Source organism: Dermacentor albipictus, chromosome 8, assembly GCF_038994185.2.
Source record: "Dermacentor albipictus isolate Rhodes 1998 colony chromosome 8, USDA_Dalb.pri_finalv2, whole genome shotgun sequence".
NCBI classification, from domain to species: Eukaryota; Metazoa; Arthropoda; class Arachnida; order Ixodida; family Ixodidae; genus Dermacentor; species Dermacentor albipictus.
In genome coordinates, this window is record NC_091828.1 from 127,766,245 (window position 1) to 127,790,011 (window position 23,767).

At 45.4% G+C, this 23,767-nt stretch overlaps 3 protein-coding genes across 4 annotated transcripts in view; 2 read left to right on the forward strand and 1 right to left on the reverse strand.

Moving 5' to 3' along the window:
- MICAL-like (protein) overlaps positions 1-18,023 on the reverse strand; it is an 80,950-nt gene extending 62,927 nt beyond the window's left edge. For both annotated transcript variants that reach the window (XM_065452652.2, XM_065452655.2), the window contains exon 1: positions 17,725-18,023. The gene's annotated coding sequence lies outside the window, so the exon portion shown is untranslated. The remainder of the gene's footprint in view (positions 1-17,724) is intronic.
- Positions 18,024-18,347: 324 nt separating this feature from the next.
- LOC135918955 (rRNA methyltransferase 2, mitochondrial-like) lies at positions 18,348-19,612 on the forward strand. Its single transcript, XM_065452670.1, has 2 exons — positions 18,348-18,692; positions 19,182-19,612. Exons 1-2 carry the CDS (start codon positions 18,365-18,367, stop codon positions 19,610-19,612), a joined length of 759 nt encoding a protein of 252 aa, XP_065308742.1. The 5' UTR covers positions 18,348-18,364.
- Positions 19,613-19,717: 105 nt separating this feature from the next.
- LOC135918953 (zinc finger HIT domain-containing protein 2-like) lies at positions 19,718-20,865 on the forward strand. Its single transcript, XM_065452669.1, has one exon. The coding sequence runs from the start codon at positions 19,718-19,720 to the stop codon at positions 20,789-20,791; it is 1,074 nt and encodes a 357-aa protein (XP_065308741.1). The 3' UTR covers positions 20,792-20,865.
- The last annotated feature ends 2,902 nt before the right edge of the window (positions 20,866-23,767 follow it).

A 23,767-nucleotide genomic window follows, 5' to 3' on the forward strand; every position in this document is an offset into this window, starting at 1 on the left:
CCTTCAACAAAACTGCTGTTACCTGATCCTCCCCAGCTGCCTTCCCTCTTTGCATAGCTCCCAAGGCTTTCTTTACTTCTTCCGGCGTTACTTGTGCGATGTCAAATTCCTCTAGACTATTCTCTCTTCCATTACCGTCGTGGGTCCCCCACTGGTACTGTATAAATCTCTATAGAACTCCTCAGCCACTTGAACTATCTCATCCATATTAGTAATGATATTGCCGACTTTGTCTCTTAACACATACATCTGATTATTGCCTATTTCTAGTTTCTTCTTCATTGCTTTTAGGTTTCCTCCGTTCTTGAGAGCATGTTCAATTCTATTTATGTTATACTTCCTTATGTCAGCTGTCTTACGCTTGTTGATTCACTTGGAAAGTTCTGCCAGTTCTACTCTAGCTCTAGGGTTACAAGCTTTCATACATTGGCGTCTCTTGATCAGATCTTTCGTCTCCTGCGATAGCTTACTGGTATCCTGTCTAACGGAGTTACCACCGACTTCTATTGCACACTCCTTAATGATGCCCATAAGATTGTCGTTCATTGCTTCAGCACTAAGGTCCTCTTCCTGAGTTAAAGCCGGGTAGCCGAATAATGCAGAGTGTGGCAAATACAAATTGAAACACTCTTTCATAAGCACAATTTCGAAGCACTGGAAATGTAATAGGGAAAAAGAGGAGGGTATAATTCGAAATTATTACAACGCGTAAATCAATAAATATTGCATACCGATACAAATTGAAACAATATTTCGTAACAACAAGCACTCATTTTGGATAGTAACAGACGCTATTGAGTCAGTGCTGGGAAGTTTGCTATAAGGTAGGCTGTTCCATTCCGTTACTTTGCGAGGGAAAAAGGAATACATAAGGACGTTGGTTCTACCATTATAAGGCGTTAATGAGGCAGCGTGGCAATGTCTTGTTTGGCGGGCAGTAAGAGGTGTTATATAAGGTTCGGGAGAAAGAGATAGTTTATTGTTACTCAGTATGAAGAGGAGTTTAAGCCTGTGAATTCCTCTTCTTAATTGCAAAGATCGAATTTTGTGTTAAGCCATTAACTGACTTGGGGAATCGCTTGAGCGATATTTAGAAAAGATGAACCTTACTGCTTCACATTGTATCATTTCTAGCGCATCGATGTTCGTGTTAGTATAGGGATCCCATACAATAGCTGCGTATTCGAATTTAGTACGGACAAGAGACGTGTAGGCGATAAGACGGGTTTCAGAAGGTGCGTGTTTTAATATATGCCTGAGGAAGCAAAGCTTTTTAAAAGCTGAGTCGCAAAGATGAGAGATGTGCGCGTTCCAACTAAGGTTACTGGCTATTGTAACACCGAGGTGCTTCTATTCATTCACCTCCGTAAGAGCTTTGGATACTAGCCTATAGGTAAACGACAATTTATTAATTTTCTAGTGATCTTCATAAATACTGCTTCATCAATGTTAAGCTGCATATCCCAGCGTGCACACCAAGCTAATACGTCTCAAAGGTTATAGTTTAGAGTAACGACTTGATCTTGTTCGCAGATGATTTCATTAAAGAGGAGACAGTCATCAGCGAATTGTTTTATTTGTACGGGCTGAGTAACAGTGTAACAGTGTCTACACTGTCATTAATATATAAAATATAATGCGGTAAGGTCGGGCTCGGTAAGCCTGAATTCCGACTCTACAAACTCGCGTAGGGATAATATATAAACGTGGCCTTTGTTGTGCTAGTCGTGCAGTGGTCGCTGCGGTCACTCATGACTGACACCGGCAGAGTAGACGAAAAAAAAAAAAAAAGCTCAAGAGATCACCGTGCACGAAATGTTGCGTTTTAGTACAGTTCGCAGCAGTTCGGGTAACCGAACCCAGAGCCAACTTGCCGCGGCCGCAAAGGGAAACACATAAGCACAGGGTGGCTAGCGTCACTGTCAACACTGCTGTGTTTAGCAAGCGCACTTTGATAATTAACAAGATGTTTTTCGCATCAAACATAGTGAATAATATTTTTTATGCAAAGAGCGTTAAATTAGCTACGAGCGTAATTAGAAGTTACACTCTTGTACACAACCCAAACACCGCTGAGTGCGCCTCTGGCGGCTACCTCTAAATATTCCTTATTGGCCGGGTGACACAACCACAACTTCCTTACGGTCGAACTCCCTTAGGAAGTGTCGCGCTTCCTTATCATAAACAATTTCATCGGTGCCCGTGTGACACGGGCATTAGCGATCTCTCAAACGGTAAAGGCCCATGAGTGTGTTATTTTGATAATTCTGTTTGCCTAACATCAAGTGCATCATTATTGTTCCCACCGTGGAATGCTTTTGCCCGTCAGTGCTTCGACAGCGCTTGCACAAATTATTGCGAGCAACCCTTCGCGTCCTGTCGGACTTTCACCCACGGAAGAGCGCGCAGTGGATTTGAGATTTTTCTGGCTCTCCGTACTTACACTAAAAATATCAAATTATTCATCATCATCATGCTATTTTATGTCCGGTGCAGGACGAAGGCCTCTCCCTGCGATCTCCCATTACTCCTGCTCTGCGCCAACCGAGTCCAGCTAGCGCCTGCGAAACTCTTAATTTAATCACCCTACCTATAGTCTTCTGCCGTCCTCGACTGCGATTTCTTTCTCTTGGCACCCATTCTGTAACCCTAATGGTCCACCGGTTATCTAACCTACGCATTACATGACCTGGCCAGCTCCATTTCTTTCTCTTAATGTCAATTAGAATATCGGCTATACCCGTTTGGTCTGATCCACACCGTTCTCTTCCTGTGTCTTAACGTTACGCCTAACATTCTTCGTTCCATCGCTCTTTGCGCGGTCCTTAACGTGTTTTCGAGCTTCTTTGTCGGTCTCCAAGTTTCTGCACCATACGTCTACACCGGTAGAATGTACTGATTGTACACCTTTCTTTTTAATGATAATGGTAAGCTTCCAGTCAGGATCTGACAACGTATGCCGTATGCGCTCCAGCCCATTTTTATTCTGTAATATTCCTTCTCATGATCAGGGTTCCCTGTGATTAATTGACTTTGGTAAACTTACTCCTTCACACTCTACAGGCCTACTGTCGATCCGAAACTCTTGTTCCTTTCCCCGGTCATTTATCATTACCTTTGTCTTCTGCATATTACTCTTCAACCCCACTCTTACACTCTCTCGTTAAGGTCCTCAATCATTTGTTATAACTCGTCTGCAGTGTTGCTGAATAGAACAATGTCATCGGCAAACCAAAGGTTGTTGAAATATTCGCCGTCAATCCCTACATCTAAGCCTTCCCAGTTTAGTAGCTTGAATACTTCTTCCAAGCGTGCAGTGAATAGCATTGGAGAGATTGTGTCTCCCTGTCTGGCCCCTTTATAGGTATCTTCCTATTTTTCTTGCGTAGAATATTAAGGTCGCTGGGGAATATCTGTAGATATTTTCGGAGATATTTACGTAAGCACCCTGTACTCCTTGATTACGTAATGCCTCTGACTGCTGGTATCTCTGCTGAATCAAATGCCTTTTCGTAATCTATGAAAGCCATACAGAGAGGCTGACTGTACTCTGCGGATTTCTCGGTCACCCGATTGATGACATGGATGTGATCCATAGTAGTGTACCCCTTCCTGAAGCCAGCCTGTTCCCTTGATTGGCTGAAGTCGGGTGTTGCTATTATTCTATTGGAGATTGACTTGGTGAATATTTTATATAATATTGGAGGTAAGTTAATGGGCCGATAATTTTTCAATTCTTTAACGTCTCCCTTTTTGTTGGTTAGATAATATCGGCATTCTTCCAGTTCTCTGGCACATTTGAAGTCGATAGACAGTTCGTATAAAGTGCCGCCAGTTTTTCAAGCAGTATGTCTGCTGTATCTTTGATTAAATCGACTAGTAGTCCATCTTCTCCTGCCACTTTTCTCCGTTTCGTGTCTTGCAAGGCGCTTCTAACTTCATCGCTAGTTATAGAAGGAGCCTCTATAACCTGTTCATTACTACTTCGAATGGAGGTATCGTGGCCGCTCTGGGCACTGTACAGGTCAGTATAGAATTCTTCCGCTGCTTTTACTACATCTTCAAAATTGCTGATATTACCCTGCTTGAATTTCAGTGCATACAAATTATTACTTTCATTCATGTTCCTTGGGATGCTTCTTTGAAGTTTCACGTATTCGAATTCTCAAACGTGAGAGCAATTATTACTGCTTTATATCCATTCAAAACACCAGGGATCAGGCTACAATTTTATGTACCGTGGTATACACCGCGACTGAACTAAAATGCTAACAAATAAGATAACATAAAATGAGCACATTTCTTGCGGTATGTAGGATGTCCCAGCTAACGTTAGCCAAGCTGCCTGAAGAAAGAAAAAGCGATTAACATTTCATTTCATCGCCTTCAAGGCCCCAATAAATTGGGTGTCACATAAGGGATGGTAAGAATATAAGTACATAGTCACAATAACAGGAAGTTTTTTTTTCTTTTTTTTACATTTTCAACGAATTGCGATGGGCACATGACGACAGCGACTTCGTTAGGAAGGCCGTTCCAGTCTGCAGCTGTGCGAGAAAAAAAACATGGGAGACATACGGTGTTCATTCGTTAGACTTCTCACGACCGGACACCGCAGGTCTGATAATCGTATTGTGCACCGTTGATTTTTATTATTATTTAGCAGCTTGGGTAACGTTAGCTGGGACACACGGTATAACTAACAAAAGAGTTTACAGCAAGCGCTGTAAGACCCTCCGCTATCTATATTATTATTGGCGACTTTGCCCAAGGGGCAACCTATATATATATATATATATATATATATATATATATATATATATATATATATATATATATATATATATATATATATTCAATAAATATCGGCGGACGGACTCCCCTTCTCACAACTTTGTGTACAGGCAGACCTACCGACATTACAGGCTAGATCTAAATATGGAAGACTTAAATATATTTACCTAATAATTCATCATCATGTTCATATTAGGTATACAGACTTTTTTGAAATTCTTTCTGGTGAAACTACTAGACATCGTCATTCAATGTTTATTCGTGCCCCTGTTATTCATACCGATTGTTTCAAGTATAGCTTTTTTTCCAAGAGCTATCAAAGAATAGAACTCCCTGTCGGAAGAAGCCGTTTCATCCTCATCAACTGATTTCTTCGCAAAACACATCGGAAATATCCTTGTTTGTCAGTAATATACTTTACTTTGTATCTTCAGCGGTTTATGCTGTTACCTCTTGGTGTTATTAATTTTAATTTTTTGTCCCTTTTTTGTTTCAATGTACAATTTTCCGTGTACAAAATATGTCATTTATAATTGTTCGTACTCCTCTCCTGCTATAGCCCTGTGTCAGGGCTGGCAGTATCTGTAAATAAATAAATAAATAAATAAATAAATAGAATGTGCGTATGTGTGTAACCCACACACGCATGTGTGAATTCATGCTGTACAGGGCTCACAACCTCAAGTTTGCCGACAGACGCCACTCGTGGTGGAGAGCGGCGTAACCACGTGTCAGGCCGCCGGCACCGTGAAGCGCTCGCGACACCCGCGATCAATTGCAAAAATAGCTCCTTGAGTCGGTTAATTTGTTCGCTATGGTTTGGCGGTCGGATAGCCAAGCTGCCCGGTACTGTTGCGTGGTGAACTTAGTTAAGGCGACTGACAACTGGCCAGAATGTGTTCCGAGACGTTGATGGAGGTGAAATGACCGTGATTTATAGTGACAGAATCCAGCGCCCCGTTCCCCATTTAAGTAGGAATTGTAATTTTAAATTGGCAAAAGAAGTGAAAAACCAGTAAGTGGCGAGACCTGGCGGTTCTGAAGCCTTGGTACTTCGGATGTAGTCCATGAAATTACAGTACGTAAGTCGACTGTTATTAAGTACAACATAATTATTGATTAGAATTGCAGTTGCTATATTGTTACACACTTGCGCTTTATTCTATGCTTCGGAAATCAAAAGCGCACGCATGGCTACGACAACACGCTCAACTGCGTATCACCTGTAAAAACGTCGTTTCGTTTTCCACCCGATTGATTTCGCTTCGACTGGTTAAATACCAAAGCAGTTGGACAGGAAACAACGAAAACACGTAGCTATTGTCGCAGAAATACCTTAACAGTTCGGAAAACATGAATCGCAGGAACATCGACTTGATAAACAGAATAATACTTTCTCACAGTTACGGCTGCATTTGTCTGCCTTCCACTAATGACGGCGTATAATCGCTATCGCGCTCACCTATAACCGTTTTCAGCTTGCTTCCAGATCGAAAAATTCTGATAAAAAAGAATATTTCATGCCGTTTTCCGCGTTACCACTTCATGATTAGACACTCTGACCGGTAAGCTTTCCATACCATTAAAGAAAATAGGTACTATGAAAATTGGTTGTCAGTCCCTTTAAGAATCTAACTACCCAGAAATATAAGTAGCACTCACACAACAATTTATAACGGCGAGCACGGTCGCCGAGCTCATGGTTCCATTGGCATTCCGCTATTTGTGTGTCCCGGTCACCGTATACGCTTCGCTAGTAATAGACAGTTTTAGTTACACGTACGTAAAGCTTCACGTACGCAAACGTGAAAAGCCTACGTACCTTACGTGCACGCCATCTGAAACGCTTTTAGCTACACGTACGCGACGCACGCCAAGAGGGACCCCGTAGCTCCATCTGTCGGGAAATGTGAACACGGCGGTAGCCAATCCGCCTCTGCGCACGCGCGGAGCGCTATCGCTTGTTCGTGTTCTTGCGGAACTCCCGCCCGAAGCTGTCTACGTGCGCAAGAAACGCACGCAAAAAAATTGAATCACACGTACGCCCGTGAGACGCGCGCGCGCCCGCTACGTTCTACGCATGCGCACTGCTCACACGTAGCTCTACGTACACAAAGCCTCTACGAACGTGTAACTAAAACTGTCTAATCTGGTGCTCACGTTTACGTTCGAAAATGTGCAGCAACACTCGCGTCGCAAGCGCAATCGGAAGAGACAAGTATGTTTTTCGGCACAGAATTGGGGACAAGAAATTTTCAAAAGGCAGGCGTTGTAGTGCCGAACGATAACACAATAACGATAAGCCGGCGAAAAACGTGATCAACGTACGCGCGGCAATATTTAGGTATGTGCCTATGTGTCGTCTGCGGCATTATCTCCGCTTTTGTTCCGCGGCCATTCACAGGCGACTGCAGCTGCGGGAGCGACGATGGACCGGCGTCAATATTTTTTTGCAAGTGTGGAAACGGTTATGAACTCCTCGGATGACGGGCTTCAAGTCTTGCATCAGAATTAGTCGTACGGCTCTTTCGATTACCAAGTTACTCTAATTTGCACGTACACTGGTGTAATTAGTGCCTCGAGTAAGATTAAAATGTGCGCCTACATGACAAACACAATCCCGAGGCAATTGCCTGTCAAATCTCCCCTATAATCTGAAACGCGTGACGTCAAGTGTTCGAGATTGTCAGCAAGGCAAGACACCACCACCAAGGCCAGCAGGACTGCTACAGCCAATCGAGCCTCCTTGTCGATTGTTCCAGTATATCAGGATGCACTGAGGCTTGAGGGGGGTGCCCTTTCCGACGTCAACACATCCGTGAATAAGTGGATCGTCGCGGCTACCGACTACCTTACCCGCTATACGCCGAAACGAAAACCTTGCCTAAAAGTGGTGCGGCCGAAGTGGAGAAACTCTTCGTCGAAAATTAGAGAGTTTTAGAATTGGGGGCGCAAGGCTCTGGGCCCCCAAGCCGCGTTGCGTCGGTTGCTCTTGGGTTTAGATGAGCAGCAGAGTTTGAGGGTTGGGTAGAACGCAGACAGCGTTGGCAGTGGCGTAGCAACAGGGGGGGCCGGGGGGCCGTGGGCCCCGGGTGCAAGGGGCCAGTGAGGGAGGGGGGGGGGGTGTCATATACGTCTGAAGACACCCCTCTTTCCACCGGCTACACCCAGCGGGATACGTTAAGGGATAAGAAAAGAGCAGATTGGGTGAGGGAACAAACGCGAGTTAATGACATCTTAGTTGAAATCAAGAAAAAGAAATGGGCATGGGCAGGACATGTAATGAGGAGGGAAGATAACCGATGGTCATTAAGGGTTACGGAGTGGATCCCAAGGGAAGGGAAGCGTAGCAGGGGGCGGCAGAAAGTTAGGTGGGCGGATGAGATTAAGAAGTTTGCAGGGACGGCATGGCCACAATTAGTACATGACCCGGGTTGTTGGAGAAGTATGGGAGAGGCCTTTGCCCTGCAGTGGGCGTAACCGGGCTGATGATGATGATGATGACACCCAGCGGGGGGGTGACAGAAAACCTAAGGGCCCCGGATGCCACGTGACCTAGCTACGCCACTGAGCGTTGGGTTGAGCGCTTGGGGCGTCGCAGTGTGGAAAATAGAAAGGCGCTTGGAAAAAAAAATGAACAGCTTTTCTTACAAGTGAAAACACACAGAATGCATTTTTGAGCAAAAACAACGAACAATAAAATGTAAGAAACTGTACCGGTTAGCATTACGAATTAAGTGTGCGATTCTAAGCCAAGCAAAGCCAATCGAAGCCAAGTGCTCTTAGTTGGTGTTTTCTTGTGACGCGTTGCGAAAAAACTGCGAGGTCACCCGCGTGAAATGGTGAAAATCAGTCGAAGTAAATAAAGTTTGCTCTGCGACCATCTGCTGTACGCCATAGCTGTCACCCGCGAGGGCGGCCCAAGACGGCTTGGGGGCCCACGCTAGCTTTCGATTTTTGGGTCTTGGGTTAACGCAAACGCAAGAACCCAAGACTGGCTTGGGTTTTGCGCATGCGCACTGGCGGCCCGCAATTTTCTTGGGTCTCCAAGCCGCTTGGGCCCCGAATTCTATCCTGTTACAACGCGGTCCTCCGGAAAGTGCTCATCGCCGACCGAAAGCGCGCCACCAAGCGATTCTGCAACACAGCCGTACAAGCCATAAGTGGACAGCTACCTACCATCCGCAGACAAATAGTCTTACGGAATGGCTGAACAATACGTTCGCCGACAAGTTGGCGATGTACGTCGACGCCCAACACAAGAGCTGGGTGCGGTCCTTCCATACGTAACCTTCGCTCACAACACAGCGGTGAAGGAAACAACGCACGCGACGCCATTCAAGCTGGTTTATGGAAGGAATCCGGCTATGGTGGCTAGACTCTAGCCACCATAATTCGGCGACGACGCTAGACGCCATGCTACCGACGTCACCGACGAAGACAACCTCGATGTGGCCTGCCTATCTCCAGAGCGCTGAAGCAGCCCGACAGTTCTGCCGCATGCGCATCAAGAACCAGCCACGACGTACGTCAAGTACCTGCCCGGCGACCGTGTTTGAGTTTGGACCCCAGCACGCTATTTCGGACCCTACAAGATCACCCGACGTATTGAAGCACTGGACTATGAGGTCGTGTCTAGAGTTACTGTATATGCTACTTATTTGGTAGCATATACAGTAACTATTACTACTAACCTAGCTCTAAACTATTCTACTAACCTAGCTTTAATCACCCTCACTGACAAGATCAAAGCGGAACTTGATGGGGGCAGATTCTACTGCATATATGTACCACTAATGAAAGAAGCAACAAACTTGAAACTAGTCGTGCCATCACAGCGGCGCCGCTCGCGGCCTGAAGTAGTCCGTGTTGTGAGCCCTTTCACCAGCGCTAACGAACTCTGGGACTTTGTTTCTTTGTTTGCTACTTTTTTTGTTACTCCCGCGTGTGTAGCATCAGGACGATGCTTTCTAAGGGCAGGCGTTGGCATGTCTTCTCTTATTTATCCTTTTTCCGAGAACTGCATTTCATCCGCTAACAAATTAAAGCTATCACTCAGTGCAGGACGCGCCTGCATGATTGGTATCGTTGTGCCTACCTGTTGTGTATGTTCTCGCCTAACGTTGCATTGTCAGATTGTACGCGCGGCACGAATTGAGTAGCAGCTTCCGGAAGGCACCGAACGACCGCAGTGACACGTGTTTGCGACCAGCAGCCACAGCGCACCGTTTGCTTTCACGATCAAACATAGTACGTAGTAGCAGGGCAATGGTGCACAAGTAACTTCATCATCATCCTATTTTACGTCCACTGCAGGATGAAGGCATCTCCCCGCGATCTCCAATTACCCCTGTCCCGCGCCAACCGACTCCAACCAGCGCTCGCAAATTTCCTACTTTCGTCGCACCACCTAGTCTTCTGACGTCCTCTACTGCACTTCCCTTCTCTTGGTACTCATTCTGTCACCCAAATGGTCCAACGGTTATCTACTCTATGCCTTACATGACCTGTCCAACGCCATCTGTTTTCTCTTTATGTCAATTAGAATGTCGTCTATACCCATTTGCTCTCTGATCCAAACCGCTCTCTTTCTGTCTCTTAAAGTTATGCCTAGCATTCATTGTTCCATCGCTCCTTGCGCAGTCCTTATCTTGTTCTCAAGTTTCTTTGTCAGTCTCCAAGTCTCTGCCCCATGCCAGTACCGGTAAAATGCACTGATTGCATACCTTACTTTTCAATGGTAACGGTAAGCTTTCAGTCAGGAGCTCGCGATGTCTGCCGTATGCGATCCAACCCATTTTTCTTCTTCTATGAACTTCCTTGTCATGGTCAGGGTTCCCTGTGATGAGTTGGCCTAGGTAAACGTACTCCTTCGCAGACTCTAGAGGCTGACTGGCGATCCTGAATTCTTGTTCCCTTTCCCGGTTATTTATCATTACCTTTGTCTTCTGCATATTAATCTTCAGCCTCACTGTTACACTCTCTCTGTTAAGGTCTTCAATCATTTGTTGTAACTCGTTTAGGTGTTGCTGAATAGAACAATGTCATCGGCAAACCGAAAGTTGCCGAGTTATTCGCCGTCGATCCTTACTCCGAAACCTTCCCAGTTTAATAGCTTGAATATTTTGCTTGAATAATATTTCTTCCAAGCACGCCGAACTTGTTATATGGCATATATTTGTGTCCATAAGTTGGAATATATGAATTGTAGAAAATGTGAACTCAGTAGAAAGCCTCACCGATCAAAAACAACTGCACTGGAAGAAGCACCCAGTGAGACGCCTGTTAAGGTTTTGTGGAAGGCACTAGCGTGAAAAATGGTTGTGAAGTGCAGTTAGGAACAGTTTCCATGCTTTTTATTGCTGCAACTATTTGCAGGGAGACCGTGGTACGTTTAGTGACCTTCGTCAGAAGACCGCGGCGCTGCCTGCATGAGACGTACACCTTTCAACGTTAAACATGAGAAGGCTACTGAGTTACCGTGACAACGGCGGAACTTCGCCACTGCGACACCGACCATTCTATCATGCCTTAAGCCCACGACGTAGTTAAGCCTGATATGGAACTACGTCCAATTGAAGCTGACAGCCAGATAATGAAGCAAAGCATAGGTGAAGTTATTTTAGTTTTAATTGAAATGTAGAAATGACAAATTAAAGGGAGATGAACGTCACGGCACAGTATGTGGCAGTAGGACATTGCGATGTTTCGGTACTCACTTCGTATGCTGCTACTCATTTTAGTGGCCGGCGTAGCTGCATAACGGGTCTCAAAGTCGCACTGCCCACACAAGCGGCCGTGTCGTCGTTTTGTGTTTCCTTCCTATGTCTTCGTCTTTATTAGCGGTCAATGTGACATAAAGTAAACGCCAACTAGGCCAAACTCAAGTTCTTTTGAAAAAAATACTAGATTTGCACAAGCACAGTAGTCAACCTGGTAACGCTGTGCGGAACCCTAGACAATTCGCGCTGGATGGATGGATGGATGTTATGAGCGTCCCCTTTGGAACGGGGCGGTGGCTTGCGCCACCAAGCTCTTGCTACTATGCTGCCTAATATCCTACCTAGGTTAACCCATGAGAACAAAAAAACACACTATAAACTACCACGTCCAAATTTTCTGATACCCTATTGCGAACTGTGCTTTTGTACGTCTCCGTCCTTTGTCGTTTCCCTACTTTTCTTCCACCAATCCTCCAATCGCCTCTTACTGATGTCTATTGCGGACCTGTTTGCTTTTCCACTGCTCCCGCTGAACCCAAGGGCTTCAAGGAGGCCAGTGGTGCCTAAATCGACCGCTGGATAGATGTCTTCACATTCTAATAAAATATGCTCCGTCGTTTCCCTAGCTTTACCGCAGCAAGCACATGCTTCTTCTTCCTTCTTATATCTCGCTTTATACGTGCGTGTTCTAAGGCATCCCGATCTCGCTTCGAAAAGTAATGAGCTTCCCTTTGAGTTATCATAAATGGTTTCTTTCCTAATTTCGTTTTTTCCCCTTAAGTAGTTACTCATGGCAGGTTTCTTTTCCATTGCCGCCACCCATGAGATTAATTCAGCCTCTCTGACTTTCCGCTTGACCTTCTTTGTTGCTGTGTTGCCCACCCCACAGGCCGCATACTTGCTGGTAAGCTTCCTAGTTCTTTTCCTCCACTGTGAATCAATGTTTTGCCTGTACAGATACCTGAACACTCTCCCAGCCCATTTACTTTCCTCCATATTCCTCAGCCGTTCTTCATACTCAATTTTACTGCGAGCTTCCCTCACTTCAAAACTAGTCCAGCCCATATCCCCTTGCACAGCTTCATTTGTAGTCTTCCCGTGAGCGCCCAATGCGAGGCGACCCACTGACCTTTGGTTCCCGTCGAGTCCTGATTGTACCCCTGATTTAAAGCAAACAACCGCATTTGCAAAAGTAAGTCCTGGAACCATTACCCCTTTCCACATACCTCGGAGGACCTCGTACCTATTGTATCCCCATAGCGCTCTGTGCTTCATTATGGCTGCATTTCTCTTCCCCTTGACTGTTATGGTTTTTTCCTGTGTTTCCATATATCCGTTGCCTTCGTTTATCCATATACCAAGGTATTTATATTCTGTTACCCGAGGTATTTCTTGGCCCTGTATCTCCACTGTCTGTTCACTGTTTTCATTGAATACAATAACACCTGATTTTCTAACACTAAATTTCAAACCTAAATTGTTGCCTTCCTGTCCACAAATATTAGCCAGACGTTGCAAATCACTTTGGTTGTTTGCGAGCAACACAATGTCGTCTGCATAAAATAAACCTGGGAGTTGCTGCTCTATTACTGTACCTGCCTGTTTGTATGAGAGATTAAACCCGATATTACTTCCTTCTAGCGCCCTCTCCATCCTCACCATGTACATCATAAACAGCAGCGGGGATAAAGGGCACCCCTGCCTCAGTCCCTTGTTGATATGAACTTTCTCCGCGCTCCTCATCCCTTCCCATTCAACGCAAACAGTATTTTCTAGGTAAATCTCTCTCAAAAGCTGTATACAATCGTTACCTAAGCCTTCCCCTTCCAGAATATCCCACAAAATGCTGCGGTCTACGTTGTCGTATGCTCCTGTAATGTCCAAAAAGGCCACATACAACGGTCTGCTTTCTGCTTTTGATATTTCAATACACTGAGTAAGAACAAACAAGTTATCATCCAAACGCCTACCTATTCTAAAGCCATTCTGAAGCTCTCCCAAAATGTCGTTATTTTCTGCCCATGCTTGAAGCTTTAATTTGATTGCCTGCATTGCTAGCCTGTATATTACCGATGTAATGGTCAACGGTCTATACGAGTGAATTCTGTCTTTCTCCCCCTTACCTTTATAAATTAAATTCATTCTACTTTGTCGCCAACTGTCTGGTATTCGTCTATCTTTTAAAGTTTTTTCAACTGCTTTCACGAGAGCTTCCTTACTTTTTGGTCCCAGTTCATTTATCAGCCTAACGGGAACCTCGTCTAGCCCTGTGGCTGTGCGCTTAGGTATTTTCTCTTCCGCTTTCTTCCAGTTTAAATTTGTAAGCACTAGCTCCTTTCCCCCTTGGGTCTCTTTCATGCTCTTTTTCTCTTCAAATACAACCTCGTCCTTGCCTTGGAAAGATTCGGCTGTTACTTTTTGGATGTAATTTATTGCTGCTTCTCCTTCCAGTCTGTTTTCATCTTCGTCTAGGATATGTTGTTGTATTGTTGTTGATTTTCTGCCTAAAAATTTTATGTGATTCCAAAATATTCTAGGTGCGGCCTTCTTTTTCTCACGTATTTCTGACAACCAACTCTCACTTTCACCTTTTAATTTTGCTTGCACCAGTATTTGAACCATAGACTTTTTCTCCCGGTATATTTCCCATTTACCGGTTACTTCATCCTGTGGCAACTGCGCCTTCTTTGCCTGCCTGTGCTCTCGAGATGCTTTCTGTCTTTCGGCGATCGCTTCTCGTATCTCCTTGTTCCACCAGCTTTTCGGTTTCTTTTTTCCTTTCCAATGAACGTGTTGTTTCTCTTTCCGTATTTCTGTGGTTACTACACTTAGAAGCTCACCATATTCCCACCCCTTACTTGGCGACTTGCCAATTTCTTCCTCCACTCTAGTGACTATATTTGCTATTTGTTCAGCGTTCAAATTTGGGCTGGCCATTTTGCTTTCGTTGCTCTCTTTCCCAAATACGCTAGCGCCGCCGCGCTTTCCAGATACGCTAGCGCCGCCGCGCGGATTTTTTCGGAACCCGGGAGGGGGTGATGGATCTCCCGCCCACGCGGTTTCTGCAGCTGTGTTGGCGTTTTGGTACTCTTTGATATGTAAAAAAAAAAACAGTTGACGAGCGAAGAGCAACCGCATGTGCAGTGTGCCACAATGCACAAATCGTGCAATATTGGGAGAAGTATTGGGAAAAGCACCACTTTCCAAAAAAAAAAAGACAGGAAGTTGTGGGTGATCAAGCTTCGCATCGGGAAGCAAGTGAGCGAAGAAACAGTCATATGTAGCGAGAATTTCAACAAAAACTTCTTTTGGGGCCACCTTGGTGAGTGTACTTGACTGTTGCTCAATGATTTCATTTTATTTTTGTGGCGAGCTCTTACGAAAGCGGCTGAAGAGAAACGCTGTGCCTTCGCAAAAGATCCCGCTGCGGCCCCACGAAGCAAGACTGAGACCATGGTGTAACTGAGACCTAGCGTTGGCCGAAGAAGGCCCTCTACAGATTCCCAAAGTAAATTTAAGTACACAAGTGTCACCGTTTATTAAGTTTTCTGCTTGCACTCGCGCTGTTTCGGCAAATACTCTTCTATAACAATGTTGCAAGAAACAAGGGCCAGGACTACGTACCTGAAGCGGTCATTGATGAAGAATGCGCATGCGAGCTTCCCTACAGCACGCGAAAACATTAATAGTGCTGTAAAACGGGGCGCGCTGGCACACGTCATAGTGTCACTCATATATTGTAACTCGGCACTACTGAAATGTTTACGTATTATCTGGCATCATTAACAAGCATTCCGTATATAAGCCGGTGCGTCGAGCCATTTATCTCATCGTGAATGCACCCAACGTTTACCTTATGCAGCGGCATAAAGCGCATACTGCGCTTTGTTTACATCTGAGCGCTACCGATTAACTGCTTGGTGTCAATTCTTGTACATCGCGTATAGGTTACGAAGCGTTAAGGATACATAGTGACCTTTACGGCGCCGGGTATACACTGCAGACTTGAACATTTACAGTATGCGGCGGGCCTCTCACGGCGCTTGTCTGCAGGCAGAGTTACTCGACCTGAACAGCCGCGCTTGTTGTCTTTCGTATTTCACACCATATTATATGGCCAGCGTTAAACGTAGCTTCTCCCTCTACAACACATCTCTGCGTTTCCTTAGCAATGTTAAGGATCGCGCTTAGAGATACCAGAGGCCCGTAAGCCGCCTGCTTCTGCAGATGCGCACGCTTTCGCATCGCCTCTATCCCCGCCATATTGGAACGTTCTCCGCGCCACCTATAGGCGCTGGAAAGTGCGAATAGACTTTCAGCGTGTCCGCTATTACTGCAAACGGGGGTGGTTAGGGCGGATTGCCGGATGGTCGGGGCGTAAACATGAGCGGTGCAGACGCCTGGTGGCGTAGAACTCAACCAGACACAGAGCTAAAATTGCAGTAACTTACTATATTCTGCTTTGCTGCTGGTGCAAATTTTCGGCAGCGGCGTAATTGTGAACACGATTACGCCACTGCCGAAATTTTACGCCAGCAGCTAAGAATAATATAGTAATTTGCTGTGTTTATGTGGGTGAGTTTTGCACCACCAGGTGGCACCACCAGCCTGGCTGCTCACGTTTTCGCCATAGAGAAAGGGAATTGTATTTTTCTTTCTCTATGTTTTCGCTCCCGCGCTTGCCAGAATACCGCAAAGCGCCGCCAATGCGGCCTGCAAAACGCCTCGCATAACGTCGATTCCCACAGTGCGTGAAATCTGCACAATTTTGCCGCTGCAGACACGAGCGGCACACAAAGCAGCTAATTAAATGCTATAAAACTACTGCATCGAGTTTTCCAGCATATGCCGAATAGCGATTATTGTCTGTCCGGCAAAGCGCTGAGACCACATTGTATCCGGGATCGCCTCAGTTAACGCTACGCCATCTCGTAGATCAGGGGACGCATTCTCGGACGGTCACTTTCGGCGATGTCACTTTCAGTGCGCACCTACAAGGCTCGCTGAGCACTGCTGCGTCACGCGACAGTGAGCGTCCCCAGGCCAGCTTACTATTGCATTGTCTCTGGGGTCGGCCCACTTGGTGAGAAACTGACTGAGCAGACACGCGAAACCCGGGGCATAGAAATATCCGCACTAATAAAAGAATTATGCGCTGTCGCAGTGACGATATCTGGGTGCCGTTTGTTGTTTCATTGCGTAATTCCGAAGATAGCACGGCCGGTCAACGGCGCAAACGGGTAGCACATACGACTATAATAAGCCGGCTCATTATATGTGTGCTGTCATGTGTGAAAGCTGTTGGCATGAAGGCAGCAGCAGCCACTGTCGGCACAAAGAAAGGTTCGCCTTAAAAAGCTCACTGAATTTCAACGGAGCGCTTATCAAAGCCACTGAAGCAAATCGCTGAATACGTCAGGGAAGAGACACGCCCGCGCCGACCTAAACGAGATAGCCAGGACGTGTCGACAGCTGCCCGATGTCTCACCGAGATAAATTCGAAGAATTTGCCACAAGGTATGCTAATACTAACAATAAAGAAGTACGCGCCTTGCATGTCACGAATCCCGAAGGCACGTGACAGTTGCAGGGACACCCGCCGAAGAGTTAACATCTTTCCTTCATAGTTTACACACTCGGCTGCAGAGACGAGGATCACGCACGCCCTTTCGTGCGGCTGGCTCAGTCGCTGTCCATTTAAACGGACGCGCGCATGTTCTTGCCTGACAAGCTGGTCGCCACGAATGGGCTCCCAATGCAGTCACCGGCGAGGGAAACACCGCCCTGCCATGCACACATGCCTTTAGCATAACGCCCAGGGGCGTTAGGTAAATAAATCTGCGTACAGTGCATTTCATGCACGATGTCAAATGCTGCGGACGGCTGACAGTTTGCGTAGGCGCACAGCAAGGCTCCGCCGACCGCTGATGAAAAAACCGGAATGCGCATCGACGGGAATGCGTGTTGCCCTGTTCCGGTTAAAAGCCGCAGGCTCTGGACACTCAGTGCGCAAGAGACGCCCCATAAGGCTTCTCGTGTGGCATTAGCCTGCTCACCGCTCTAGCGACGAGCCAAACAAGCGCGATTATAGTCTAGCTCGGCTGCAGGCCGCTTAGAATGGAAACATCGCCGAAGCGAACTCTTTCCCTTTCTTTCTTTTTTTTTTCCCCCACTGGCAGCGCCGGTAACACAAACAAAACTCGCTTACATTGCTGCCGTCCGCCGGAGCACCGTTCCACGACTCACATGCACAGCACACAACACCGGCGTTGTCCACACTCGGTGGTCATGTCTGTTGGCAGCCACAAACTGCGGCACAAGCTCGATGGTCACACATCAACACTGCCACACTGAAACACACGGCGAGCACGTAGAACCATGTAGAACCGTAAAACAAGGAACGCACACGCCGACTTTCGACAGACGCATCAGACCAACGTACTGCGCTACTACAGTGGTGCCACTCAGCGACCCTACCATGCACCATAACAAAAATGGCCGCAACAGCGATGTTAGCGCCACTTTTATAAAGTCCTCGAGCGTAGCAAAGCAGATGGCAAGACGGCGTTAAAAATTTATCAACTTGCAGATACTTAAGCAATTTTGAAATAATCGCAGGAAAGTCAAAGATCAAATTCTGTAATAATTAATTTTATTTTTTATCTATTTTTTTGCACCCTGATGACATGTTCAACGTAGTGAACGTATATCTCGGAGGACATTTTCTTGTATACTGCAGGTTCAGTGTTTTACGCGTTCCCTTCTCTACTACACCAAAACTGCGTTCTAATGGCATCTGAGCCAAGACAATCCGCTTTGCAATCCGTACGTCCGCTTCCAGGACTTTCATGGAAGCTCTCATGCGTTTTACAGGGCAGCATGCTTCGCAGAGTTTGCGGCGTATGATACATACAAGCGCCGCGCAGTTGAAACTTCAGCCACAAAACTTGAAAGGCAAGAGCAAAGCTTCGCAGGACTGGCTGACGAGACACCTTAATGACCCCTATGTGAAACAGTCGCGGTACGACAACTACCGAGCTAGGAGCGCTTATAAGCTTGTGGAGATTGACGACAAATACCGTATCCTGAAACCTGGCTGCACTGTCTTGGAATGCGGAGCAGCGCCTGGAGCTTGGACACAAGTTATCGTGGAAAGGATCAACGCTAACGGAAAAGGTTACGACAGTGTTTGAACGATGGGTTCAAGCGAGCTTCGGCCGTAGCACCCATACAAACACGCTAGGGAGTTACGATATAAAATACCAACAAAAACGTCATATTCGAGCGAAAAGATTTACAGCTTTTGTGTTTTGACTGACGTTGCTATTTGGACTTTTTGGTGCGCCGTTGAAGCAGAAAACTTAGCTTGGGACGGGGCAAATGAAGCGGTGCGCTCATGGTGTCTTGCATTTATTTGTCTTATCTGCAACGTGCTGCTTTTTCTGTTGTGTGTTTCGATTTAGTTTTTCGTGATGCTAGCTGCTTCGTATGTCCGACGTACTATTACGCATATTATGCCAGATTAAACTGAACGCTCTACATCTGCGTGTCTGATTCAAGTGTTCATAATTGCAAGAAATCTTAACTATCCCAAGTTGCCTAACGAATATTGAACATGAATTGCTTATTGCAGTGAGATGTTTGAACACGCTCCATTCCTTTCAGACCACACCACCACAAGAGGAACGGTCATTGGCCTAGACCTTCTGCCTATTGATCCTGTCCCAGGTGCTACCTTCCTCCCCAACACCGACATATTGAAGCCCGAGTCCACAACAAAGGTCTTGCAATGCCTCAGTGGCAAATCTGCGGACGTTGTACTGAGCGACTTGGCACCAAATGCCAGTGGTGTGAAATCTCTTGACCACGAGGCCATTGTCACACTTACATATGCAGCTCTCATACTCTCCTTCAAAGTTCTCAGCATTGGTGGTTCTTTCTTATGCAAAATCTGGAACGGCAGTGAAGCAGTCAAGCTCTCAGACGACATCAGAAGGTTTTTCCAGTTTGTCAACTACGTGAAGCCACCAGCAAGCCGAAAGGAGTCTGCTGAGATTTACATCTTGGGTCGTGAATTCAAGGGAGCCGAGAAATAACTGGGCAGTGTAGCCAAGGAGATTGAGTGCTGCCCAAGTGTTGCTCCTATTGCACACTCTAGCTGTAGATATTTGTGCTTTGCTGACAGCAAGCAACCAGTGCCAATGCAGGAGTGTGCACCAAGACCTTGCAAGTTCTGCGAGTCCGCACTCGCTAGGTACACGTGCCCAAGGTGCAATTGCGGGTACTGCTCCATCAAGTGCTACAAAGATGCCAGACACCAAGGCTGCAGTGAGGACTTCTACAAAGACTGGGTCCAAACTTACTTGCGCATGGAACAGGCCAACCCTGAAACCCAGCGAAAGATGGTGGGCATACTTAAGGCCGTCCAGAAAGATGAAGAAGAAGAAGATGACCAGGAAACGAATGAAGTGGCTGCTCTCGTCCAACGTCTGGAACAGACTGACATCGACGCTGAAACTGCCTGGAGCTATCTCACCCCAGAAGAGAGGCACGAGTTTGAACGTATGGTTGAGACGGGTGACGTTGCAAAGCTCGTTCCACTATGGAAGCCATGGTGGGAAGAAACGGTCCTTGTCACTGAAGTGACTGCAGAAGAGAGCTCCAAGCAGACTGTCCAGCCTCTCAGCATGTTGACAAGCAAGCCCCCTGCAGCATGTGTTGTGAACAGTGTAGTGAACATTTTGTGTAGCTACGTCCATGTTATACGGCTGTACAATGGGGAGATGGTTCCGCAGAGTACAGAAGAGTTCCTTAGCATCAGCTCGGTTTTGACAGATGATGCTGCGTATGGCACCTCGGCTGAAGCTGTTCAGGCTGTGCTGCAAAAAGTCGTCATGAGCCAAAGTGTGACGGCTACCGAAGAGCTCCCATCTTTGCTGAGAGCCTTTCGGAAGTTTCTGGGAAGTCCGCAAGTGAAGGCCAATGCACTGAGAGCTTTGGATGAAACTCGTAGTGTATTTGATGCAGCAACAAGGGAGCCTGAATGCCAGCGGGAACTGAAACTAAAGCTTCGACGGGCTATCAAGAAGGTTGAGTACATGATGTCATGGACAGTAGAGCATGGAGAAAAGCTGCTGTCATGCCTAAATGACATTGATGTTGAAGCACTTGCAGTTGCTGAGAATGTGTCAACATTTCAGGAGGCATGCAAAGTTGTTGAGGAAGAGAGGAACAAGACCTCAAAGCCAAGAGTACTGATTGAAGAGCTCAACTGATTGCCATGTGGCACTAATGATGTCATCATATGCACATTCTCGGTCAATAAAGCTTGTGAATTTAAGCCACACGACTTGCTGTGCAAGATTTATTGCAGCACATCTTTTTTTGCTTACATTTTTATTTTTTATTTCATGCATACTCCAGATAACGAAAGGGTCCAAGCAGGAGAAGCATGTTATGATCATGTATATAGAACTTTTCGATAACTTTTTTAAATCTAGAAGCAAGAATATGACTCGTAAACTACTGGAAAAGACATTACTAGTGGGAATACAATAAATGTGGCTTTAAGATGCTTCCGTTCATTCATAGTGTATGGAAAGAAAGGACTTCTATGTGTCAGTTTTTGGAAACGAAGGCCTATACGGGTGCCACAAATGTTTTAGACATACAGAAGAGTCTAGCGCTAACTCCCAGTGAATGATTAGGCAAAAAAATTCAAGCCTGGACTTTTTCCTGTGGAACAAAAGTGATTCAAACATTGTTTTCCATTATAATTTGTGTTATGAAATAAACCATTTCTTATTTTGAATAAATCTAAATGACATTCACAGTGTTAGCAAAAACTCACTGTCAGAGCCAGTGCCATTGCTGTTTTAATCAAAATGGCACTGGAAGAGGTTTTTGCAGAGGTAGGTGAAAACGACATGTGACCTTCGGGCGTTAATTACCAAAGGTCACCAAGTCATTTTACATGCTATGCTTCGCAACTGTAGCGCTCTGGGTCAAGAAATAGAGACTGTCAAATGTGATCAACTGTAGGGAAGGTAATGTGGTCTACATACTGGGATAAAACCTGTGACTGATAACGATGGACATTAAGTGTAAATAAATTTACATTCTGTGAAGGTAAACTGTACTGAAATCCGCAACATTCATTGTTATAACATTGGGTGCATGTTATATTTGGGGGAACACAGCTTTCGACTACGACCCCATCAAAAACTGTGCGTTATATCCAGATTTCTAGAACCATGTTGGTAGTGAAAAAAAAATTACTCTTTTAATTCAATCTGCCGGGTAACTACATCAACTCCATCGATACCGTCAAGGTTGAAAGGCAGTCTAAGCTCTTTACTCCCCCTTCAAAGGAGCAGATGCACAAATTCAAGCGCAGGAGAAATGGCACCAGATGGTGAACAAAACAACTCTTTATATGATGAGTGTTAACATTACAGTGAAATAACAAAATCATCGCAGTACACAAAATACGTCGCAAAGATTGAGATCTTGATGATGTAAGGTGCTTGTGATAGCGCACTTGATTTCAACATTGCTGCACACTCATCACAAAGCACTGTTTAACCCCTTAACCGCCGTGACAAATTTCCACAAAAGACCCAATTTTTTCAAAAATATTTTCGCAAATCTTTCGGCAATCGTTTTGCAAAAATTCACTAGTGAACTCGTCATTAGCACCAGAGGATGCTCCTTGTGATAACGAGTTATCATCAACGGTTAAGAGGTTAAACCTAATGATGCCTTTTTTTTCTAAACTGTATAAGGACACAAATGAAAGCACTCTACTCAATTTTTTTCTCGGGCTCTTTTTTTTTTTTCCTACTAAGCAAGGGTTCAAGAGCAATGAAAAATAACTTGAAGCAGCATTCAGACAAGGACCGGAATCGAAAAGAAACAGGACGAGTGCTGAACTGCCAACTGAAAATTTTATTGAAGGAACAACCAGCTTTATACCATGTCAGAAAAAAAAATGCTAACAAGAACCAAAAGGTTGAAGGGCATGCACACTGCCTACAAGTAGAGATAAACACCTCTACTTGTAGGCAGTACATATGCCCTTCAACCTTTTGGCTTTTGTTGGAGGCTTTCTTTTTTGACATGGTATAAAGCTGGTTGTTCCTTACACAAAATTTTCCATCGGTCGTTTAGCGCTCGTCCTGTTGTGTGTGTGTGTGTTTTTCGTTTCCTGTGCTCGTCTTCACGCTGCTTCAAGTTATACTAGAGATGAGCCAATGCGACTGAATGATGTCGTAGCTAAGGTACGAATCAGAGATGTACACATTAGACATTGCATTATGTCTCTGGCTGCATTTACACACCGATTTGTACATTCTAAGCTTCACCATAACACAGTACTTTAGTCAGTGCCTACCTCACATTAATAATTTTTTTCGTCTTTTGTTCACATAGCTAGCGTCTGCCTCGTATTTCAAGAGTTCTTTAAAACCATGAAATCACTCCCCAGTTAAAGCCAATACTATTCTGATCCAAGATTACTTTTTTAATGACTAGCTAGGACAAGAACTGCAGAGGTAGGTGCCTTTATTTTTTCATTTCTTTTTTCAGCACTCCAGTTGTGAGAGTGCAACTACCATTCTGACCATTCTGTTCTTGCATGTGTAGCCAACATACCATCGCACTCAATATCAGCTGCAACGCACGAGCTGTGGCCGCAATGACGTGCTTGAGAGGAAACTGGCAAGGGTCTCGTCATTACAGCAATGAACATACCCCTGTGCTTTCCTTTGTCTGCTTTCCTTGCGGAGTGATAATACACTGGCCCGTTGGCCAATGCGGATGCCCTTAGCACAGCATGCTTGGTCACAGTAGACTCGTGCTGTAGCTTCGTAACCATTTCTTTCCTCTTTTTCTTTTTTTCATGATGGAGTGACAGCTGCTTGGTAGCCCAGTCTAGTATCACTCCACAAAAAAGCAGACAACAGAAAGCAGGGAATATGTGCACATTGCTGGAATGAGCAAACCCTCTCAACTTTTTTCTCGAGAGCCTTACACTGGTCATGGCTTCTGGCAGCTCATATTGAATGTTATAGTCCAAGCATACCAGGTCCTTAGACAATGCTCTGTTGATATTGGCTGACTTGTCATTTCCCTGCTCCGCTGATTCATGCTTGTTGCAAGGCCATGTTACCCACTACAGTGAGTGCAAACTGTAAAAACGCTGGCAGACTGTGTTTTTTGAATGCATGTTAAAGATACCTGTGTGGTCAAAA

Excerpts from the sequence above, each read along its gene's own strand:
- LOC135918955 (XM_065452670.1), top strand. The coding sequence starts at position 18,365 with ATGGAAGCTCTCATGCGTTTTACAGGGCAGCATGCTTCGCAGAGTTTG. Across the intron at positions 18,693-19,181 it reads GATCAACGCTAACGGAAAAG|ACCACACCACCACAAGAGGA; the intron begins GTTACGACAGTG and ends CATTCCTTTCAG.
- LOC135918953 (XM_065452669.1), top strand. The coding sequence starts at position 19,718 with ATGCAGGAGTGTGCACCAAGACCTTGCAAGTTCTGCGAGTCCGCACTC.